Source organism: Octodon degus, unplaced genomic scaffold (genome assembly GCF_000260255.1).
Source record: "Octodon degus isolate 3935 unplaced genomic scaffold, OctDeg1.0 scaffold00067, whole genome shotgun sequence".
NCBI classification, from domain to species: domain Eukaryota; kingdom Metazoa; phylum Chordata; class Mammalia; order Rodentia; family Octodontidae; genus Octodon; species Octodon degus.
The window spans coordinates 426,008-435,168 of NW_004524643.1; the positions used below are offsets into that span (position 1 = coordinate 426,008).

The following is a 9,161-nucleotide window of genomic DNA, read 5'->3' on the forward strand; positions in this document are numbered from 1 at the left end:
ACACACAAACACACACACAAATAAATAAATAAATAAATAAACCCAAACAAATGCTGAAGGAGCTATAAGGAAAGAGGAACCTTTCTCCACTACTGGTGAGAGTGTAGACTGTTGCAACCACTGTGCAAATCAATGTAGAGATTTCCTCAAAAAACTAGAATTGGAGGTCCCATTTGACCCAGCTATTCCCCTTCTGAGTGTCTTCCCAAAAGAATTAAAAACATAGTACCACAGTGATATATGTGCATGTTTATAGCAGCACAATTTGAATAGCTAGATCTTGGAAACAACCCAAATTCCATCACCCAAGGAATGAATAAAAACAATGTGGTCTTTTTATACAATGGAGCACTATTCAGCCATAAAGAAGGATAAAGTAGAGACTTCTGTAGTTAAATGGATGCAACTTGAAACCATATTCATTAAGTGAAATAAACCAGAAACACAGCACAATGGCATATCGCACATGTATAAATCCCATTTATACATGTATAAACATTGTATTGTCTCCCAAGTGTGAGAAGTTGAAAGAATAAGATCCAAAATGGACAACAGATATTGTAAAATGGAATGAAACTTCAAAAGGAAAGGAAACGGGGATGACAGAATGGCGAAAAGAAGGGAAAAACAATTTAGATAAGACAGAATAAGATGGTTATACTACTAATTTTTCTTAGTTCATTCAAAAGAAACGTTTCTGCTAATATTGTTTGGATAATTAAATGCCAATATCTTGTACTCTAACTTAACGGCAACAATATGTAATGTATTACTCACGGTTACCCTACTATTATTTTGTTTTAAAATTTTGTTTTACTTTTCTCTTTAAATTTTTTTTAAAAAGAATAAATGTATATAGATAAGAAAATTAAGATCTCATTCTCTAACCAGAAAAGAAGAACCTTTCATGACATACACAGCTGGGTACAAATCTGACAGTACGTGGACAGAGATAAGCAAGGAGGGACTCAGGAAAACTTGTCAATGTCGATCAACTGAAGACAGAGGCATTGGTAAAAATATGATTACCTCTCAAGCACACAATACTCCTTTCTAATCACGTTTTTCAATGCCTATATCCCTTTTCCGATCTTTACCTTTTTTCCATTCTTACTGCTTTACTTCCTTGATCCTGGCCAACATTCACCAACTTAAAACAATGGAGGCTTGTTGAGGGTCTCCCTTGCATTCTTAAAGTGTGGCTACATACAAATTCTTATAATACAAACCTGAGCATTATACCTCCTGTATTAACAGCTTAAAAGATAGCATTATTATCTGATTTGAATTTCCTAGGTGACCTTCAAGGCAGTATTTGACCTACCCCTCGCTTCCCTTAGCAGACCCATTTATCAGCCCACCCTCTTAGCTTAATCCAAGCTCTAGCCTGCCTGCTCCTATTTCACTTCATTTGTTTTCTCTGCTTATACAAGTTTTCAGATAATCAGTTTTTACTGTGTAATGAACCTTTTTGATTCATAGCTGCATTAGATGTCCCTAACTGTGACAGCACGTTACAGCATGTTCTCACAGTAAGCTGTTAGGTGCATGACAACAGTACATGTACTTGCCTGACACATATCTTAAAATCTAAATTATATGGCTATCTTATTGATCTTTGTAGAATAATACATAAGCCAAAGTATGCAGCCCATAAACAATCAAATCCGTGAACACAAACTTTATAATGACTGACTGAAGTGTGAAAAAGAAGTTGATGTTCCTGTGGTTATATCACCAGACAGCTAATTTAGCCAGTACCACCTATTATAATAAAATGACTAGACAAGGAGGAAAACCATACAAGCTAATTCCTTACTTAATAAGAAATTAATTTCTTACTTAATAAGAAATTAATATCTATGTATTCTAAGCAATATAATAACCTCAGAAGCAGTAATTTAAGGTAGTATCTAAAGGAATAAACTAGCCAATAAGAACATTATAAATTTCACATAAATTTGGTGCCTCTTGGACTTCATAACTTATTAAACTGTCAGGTCATTAAATGTCAGGTACAAAGTTTATTTTTATGGATTTTTAAGTTTTATTAAATGCTTAAATTTAAATGTATCGAGTTCTGTAAAATTAGTATGACCATATAAAAATAATAATATTGATGTATTTTGTGAAACTATAGCCACAAATTTTGTCCAGCAAGTAATATAATTAAATACAAGAAACTATTTTAATTTGAGAAGGCCAAACTGTAGCTGTCCCAATTTCTCACAAGAAACAGCTATGTTTGATTGGAAGGACTAACACTTACCCACATTCTTCTGAAACTTATGAAACTACACGCAGATGATTCTATTTGTCTTTACTATCTTTTTAAACCACTCACCATTTCCTTTACTTTGGTGAAAGGAAATGTTATACACAGATGCACAAAGTTATAAAATATTATATATAGATGACCACTTAATTTTATAATATATAATTAAATATTACTAGATTTATATTTAAGTTACATGTGCAGTTATTTCCTAAATCAGAATTTATTTCTACTATAATCCAGAACCATTCTCATTAATGGGAAAGTGAATGCCTAAATGAGCATGAATGGGGAAGCTGTACAAATTTCAGTTAACAAGGATAGGACCTCACCCTTTGTTTTCTTGCATGATTTCTTCTTTTAAAAAATAAAATGAGTTTTTTCCTCATCACCTGGTTTCTAGAAAAGAAAAATATGGTTGCATGATATTAAGAAAAAGCACAGTATAATGATGTATTCATTTTTTCCAGAAACACTGTAAAACAGGCAAAGATCACTTAAGAATTTATGATGGCAACTAATCCTAATTTTTCACCCTGCAAAATTTAGAATTCTGCCAGGGATTTAGCTCACTGATACAGTGCCTGGCAAGCCTAAGGTCAAGTTTGATTCCTGTACCCCTCCAAAAATGTATAGTTCTTATAGTAATTAGAGCTGACTAGAATTCTCCCCATTGAACATGAAGATGATATATCAGTTAATTTTTAATTGACATTTCATTATAAAGTATATATTATTTTCAACTTTAATTACACAGACATGATTCTTGTTAAGAAATGGTGACACTAATATCTTTGTATATTTTTAAGAGGGAGGTAGAAGATAAGGTGAAGCTTTCCTAGGTACCTCCTTTCATAAGGTTAGAGGTTGGTCTCCTTCTGTGAGGAGACCATACATCAAAGCACTTAGAGGAGGCGACTTCTGCTTTACACAGAAGATTTGTTTCCATCACAAGAACACCACAATGTACTCTAAGAAGTAATGGAGGGCAATGTGACAAGACAGAAAGATTTTTCCCTGAATCTTAACAGGTTTATCTTTTTAAATTGGAAGCATTATAACCTTCAAAAACAATGACATGCAGATTCAAATATAAATATTTATACCCCACCTACTTCCAGAAAGGGTTTCAAGTAGATTATTCAAATACAAATACAAAGCCAAGGCAAGTAGAAGTAATTTTTTGGATTATCTGCCACTTGGACTAACAGTGACACTGGCTCCACCAAATAAGCATGGACAATCAGGAGCTGGCTATATAAAAAAGTAGCCAAGAGATGCAAAAAATTATTTAAAGGTACATTTGCTATTTCATACAATGCAAATGACGATGACGAAAGAAAAGCTATTGAACAATTCATATTGATGCATGCAGCTGATAAACAATTTCAAAAGATGGCGCACATTGGGAGCATTACCATATCTTCAATTTTCTCTAACTGTGAGTAGGTAGTACTCAAAAGCAAATGACAATCAATAAATACAATTTTAAATGCTTCCTGAGAATTTAAGTGAAGTCAGCCAAGTCAACCATCTCAGGACACTGTGATAAGCAATAAATAGGCAAAGTGAATAACATGAAAAAAATCAAGATAGAGCTGCTCTCCAGCTTACAGTGAGAGGGAGAAGACAACACAAATATAAACTGAAGCCTTGTAGGAAAAAGTCATTAAAAGTAGCCAACTAGATTTTATCTGCTATTCTCCATTTTAAAAATGTTAAAATAGCTAAACATTTCTAAAACAAAGATATATTTTATAAGTTCACCTAATCTACTTCTAAGGATTGTCAAGATGACAGCAGTATCTCATAGAAAATTCTTAAGTATATGACTATTACTACGAACCGTTTAATTAACAAAAGTTAAATTATTAAAATTTAATGGTTTTCATGCATACTACCATGCAAATTATATTTGCCACCAGTTCTGCAAAGTAGTCAACTATTGCACACACTCACAAATTTTAAAAAAGAAAAAATATGTATAAATAGCAACATATTCATTAGTAACTATACTGGTAATTATAATGCTCTGGTTACACTTAACAAAACATATAAAGTAAAAAAAACCACATTTTTGTCACAAAGAGTAAGTCACCTAAAATGCTCTTAAAGTATGATAATTAAAGAAAAAAGGATATCTATCTAGCTTCCTTTCTTACTTCAATCAGATCAAGAAATCAGATATTCTTTTCACTTATTTTCTTATTCCAAGATCTGTATCCATGAAAGCCTGGTACTAGGATGAGCAAGGCTAAGCAAACTACATTCTGGAACAGCCTCCTCACCCACATGAGGTGACCGAGGGCTTCCAAGGCACCAGGACATTAAATGGCAGAAGGATCTACAAATACCGTCATTAGCAAGAGTCATGGAAGGGATTTCCCTAGAATAGGATTTTGAATAATGATAAAATGATCCGTGGCACTTCTACTTTGCAATGGCAGATGTGGCTTGGTAGGGGACGGTGTCATCACTAGTCTTAAATGAAAAAGCTTCATTATCTTACTTCATCATGCGCCTTGCAGGTACTCCACTGAAAAAAAGACAAAACAGGAGGCAAAAAATTCAAGCCTCAAGGTAAGCCATTTCAATCTTAAGTATCCACCTTTTTTTTTACTAGCAGATTATAAAACCAGCTAGTTTTATGCAATAATTTATTTCATTTTATTTTTTGCCTCGGAAACTCAAAGCTGTTACCCCAACCCCCAAAGAAGCCAGTGGAAGATAACATAGTAAAACAACAGTAAATTACACAAATCTAAAACACATCTACGCTATTATAATAATTTCAGCAGATAACATAAAAATGATCTCTTTATAGAATATATGGTTTTAAACTGAAGAACTCCAAAGGTTATAAACACTTACGTCTTGATGTTCTCATGGTACACCTTGGTATCCGATGGCTGGTTATAGAGTGGCTATAAAATATATCAAACATTTATGTATAAAATGTACATATCTATAAAGAGACAAAGAAACTATTTTAAAGTAGTCAGCCCAGAGACTATTTAAAGTACTCAGTCTAGATTCCCTAAATAATCTCTTCTCCTAAAGACATCATTCTCTTTTTTTTCCTTCATGTATTTAGTTAAAGGGTCTATAGGGTCTCACTACACAGATCAGACTCCTAGTAATCCTCCCTGTTTTTCAGCCTCCCAAGCTCTGGGATTACAGGTGCACACCACCACACCCAGTCTCAATCACTGTCTCAGGGTGCCCAGGGGCAGAGCCAGCATGGTAGGCCAGGGATCAAAACGAGACACCATTTTCATTCAAAAAAAAAAAGACAGAAAAAACTTAGCCAAGCATGGTGTCACACATCTGTATTACTAGTACTTGGAGAGGCTAAAGCAGGAGGATCACTGTGAGTTCCAGGTTAGTCTGCACTACACAGTGAGATGCTCTCTCAAATTTCAAAACAAACAAACAACAACAACAACAAAAAATCCCTTATAAATGCACTGTATTCTGATGTTTATTTATAGACAGATATTTAATTTCAAAAACAATAGAAGGTTCAGCACTGTCATTACACTAATTATATGAGTCAAAGGTTTTATTTCTTTTTCCTTATTTTTGTGGTGTTGGATGAACTCAAGACTTACATTGACCTCCATCTTCAATTCTTTTTCCTTTTTTTTTTTTTTTGACAGGGTCTTGTTAAATTGCTCTGGCTGGCCTCCAACTTGTGATCCTCCTGCACTACCTTCCCAGAGTGTTGGGACTACAGGCAAATGCTAACACACCCGGCTGAATTTTCTACGTTCATAATCCTTCCTCCTTCTACTGCAAGTGATTAATAGCTGCTCAGGTAATAATGCCTCTTCAAAGGTAACTAACTTCATTCACCATTATTTAAAACTTTTAGCCCATCTACACACATCCCTTTCATCCTAAACTATATCGCACTTCAAGTTAGAGCTTGATCTCCCTCCTATAACAATAGCACTGGAAATGAAAAAAAAAAAAATTTCTTACTTACCAGTTCAACTTTTGGGCCCAGACCTTCAAAAATTTTATGCGCTTCTTCTGCTTTTTTCTAGATATAAAGACATCATTGTATATTATGATTAAATTATATTACTTAAGAACAAAACCCCTACCTATTTGAAGATATTCACCTAAAACTAACCAACAGATAATCTTAGCCTTATTTTCAAGTACTCTTCTTATATGACTGGACAAAATATTCTAATTTTACTTTCATAACTTTCTCACTAAATTTAGTCAAAGTTTAACATCTACAGAGAAAGTAGTATTTAAAGAATTGGCAAGCTGTCAAAAGCAACCATATTAAGAAACTAGAGAGGCAACAAAGATTCACTATTAGAAACAAATGCCCTTGCTGGGAATAGTAAGGCACATCTGTAGTCCCAGCACTCAGAAGGCTGAGACAGGACTACAGAAAGACTAAGGTCTGCTGGGCTACATACTTAGTTCAAAACTGGCCTGAACTACACAGCAAGACCTTCTTGAGAAAAGGAGAGGAGGGGAAGAGATGGGGGAAGAGGGAGGGATGGGGAAAGGATGGAGGAGGGGAGGAGAAGGAGAGGGAAAAAGAAATACAGTCCCCAAACATTTGAAATAACTTTAACGCTATCTTTAATAGGAATTTTAAAACATTAAATATCACAAAATGGTTCACGTTTACTATAGTACGCCAAAGTGATCTCTTTGGAAAAAAAAAAAAAAAAAGGATGAGTTTGTTTCCAGTTGCAAGACAAAACTTAGTAATAGCTACACAAAGGAAATAGCTACTTGGAGTACTCAAAGTACTCAGCAGGAAGTAACTATTACATTATATTTTTAATTTGCCACCTAAAGTGATCTACACCAATGGCACTAAACTTAGGGCACATGTGCTGCATCACACTACTGAAAGCTCATTGCTGATCTAGACCAAAGTACTAACAGAAATCTTCATTGCAAAGAACAAAAGAATCCATCAACAGTTTGGCAGAAAAATTCTTAAATTTCTTCACAATACAATTTTTCCCCCTTAACACGCGCTACCATGCCCAGTCTTATGTTACAATTTTTATTCAAAGTCTACAGATATGTTATTAATTTAAACATGTGATGCCTATGAGGCAGGAGCTTCCTTAAGAAAAGCCCCATATAGGAGAATAGAAGTTTTTAAATGGCTCTCAGAACAAGGGAGTGATGAGAAGGGATAAGTGTGAAAATACAGTATGTGACATGCATAGCTAACATACACTAATAAAAAAGTGCGAAGTAAAAAGCCTCACAGAGGGCCAGCCAGATAGCTCAGAGGACTAAAGCACCTGCTTAGGCAGACACAGAGACCAGGGTTCTATCCCCAGCATGCTGTGCCCGCCGTGCCACCAGGGGCCTCCTGAGAATGCAACTGAGACTGGGCATGGTGGCACATGCCTATAATCCCAGTGTTTGCTAGGCTGAAAACAGGAAGATCTGTATAATGAGACCCTGTAAACCCTAAACTAAAATACACACACACATACAAAAAACAAAAAACAAAACCAAACTCGCAGACACAGTAATATCTGAACTGTATCTTGAAATGCTGCAGGGACATAAAAGACAAACTGGACTATCTGAAAGTAGGAGCAACACTGTGGCGGTAAAGATACCAACATTTTTAAGAGAACACTCAAAACCTGTTCTGGTACAGTACCAAGAGGGAAAGTTTCAGGGCAAGGCCAGTTATGCAGACATGTAAACACTGATAAAAAGCTTGGACTACTCCTTAGAAAGTAAAAATTATCAAAAGTTTTTGTTTTAAGAGTCATGTGATGAGATGCAAGATGGGTTAAAAAAAAATTTAGGACAACAGGAAAAAGACTCATACCTGCAAGATAAGAAAGTTAATTTAAACAAATGACAGACAAGCACTGACCAGATCAATGTTTATGAGACAGAACTGATGTTCTCTAAGGACTAAATGTACACAAGCGACAAAGGGACTGGCCTGGGTGACTGGAGGAGTTGTCAATAAGTACACACTATCAATTTCTTTTTTTCTTCTGGTTGTTACATTCTCTTGGAAATCAACCAGTCAAAATACATACAAGCTATTTCCGAAAACTATTAATTTCAACAACTACTTTTCTACATGTATTTTTATTCTGCAATCAGAACACTTATAAATATTTTTAGAACATTAAACTAAGAAGGAAAAATAGCAAAATAAAACTGTTAAAAATAAGGGCCGGCCTGATAGTTCAGTGGACTAAAGCACCTGCTTAGGCAGAGTGTATTGGCTGGCTTTCGATTACCCCAGTGTGCCATGCCAGCCCTGAGGGTGATTGAGACTGGGCATGGGGCCGTGCACCTGTAATCCCAGCACTTGGGAGGCTGAAAATAAGAGAATCACTACAAGTCCGATCTACGGAGTGAGACTCTGTAGACCCTGTCCTAAATACAAGGGCAAAAAAAAAAAAAAACTGTTAAAAATAATCCATAGGCCATGAAAACAGTCTGTTTAGAAAGACTAAATGAACTTGGAAGTTTAAATATGACAGAAGTCATATTTTAAAAATTTTTTTAAAAGATTTTTTTTTTTTAATGTATTTGGCACAGACAGGGTCTCACTACACAGCTGGATTACAGGTGTGCACAACCACACCTGGTCTTGGTGGCTGGAACGGGAACCTGGGGCAGGGCAGGCACAGCATGTGGTAGTGGGGATCAAACCTGGGTCCTTATGCTTGCCTAGGCAGGCACTTAGACAGCTGAGCTATCTCCACAGCCCCAGAAGTCAACTTTTGTCTAAGGAATCAACTTTAAAATTGAGTTTCTTAGGGCCCTGGGAGATAGCTTAGTGGAATAAGAGCTTGCCTGGCAAGCACAAGGCCCTGAGTTTGGTTCCTGATACAATAAATAAATAAATAAATAAACA

The 9,161-nt window shown here is 35.4% G+C and overlaps 1 protein-coding gene across 15 annotated transcripts in view; it reads right to left on the reverse strand.

Annotated features, from left to right (window-relative positions):
* Window positions 1-9,161, reverse strand: part of Ncor1 (nuclear receptor corepressor 1) — a 171,959-nt gene that overhangs the window by 96,989 nt on the left and 65,809 nt on the right. For 8 of the 15 annotated variants that reach the window (XM_023719308.1, XM_023719305.1, XM_023719301.1 and 5 more), the window contains exons 7-10: window positions 6,264-6,320; window positions 5,147-5,199; window positions 4,785-4,811; window positions 2,608-2,674 (exon numbers count right to left, since the gene is read on the reverse strand). In XM_023719308.1, the coding sequence (XP_023575076.1) occupies window positions 2,608-2,674; window positions 4,785-4,811; window positions 5,147-5,199; window positions 6,264-6,320 (204 nt within the window). Of the gene's footprint in view, window positions 1-2,607; window positions 2,675-4,682; window positions 4,812-5,146; window positions 5,200-6,263; window positions 6,321-9,161 lie in introns of those variants that run through there. The other 7 variants (XM_023719309.1, XM_023719312.1, XM_023719313.1 and 4 more) reach the window with 2 other exon arrangements.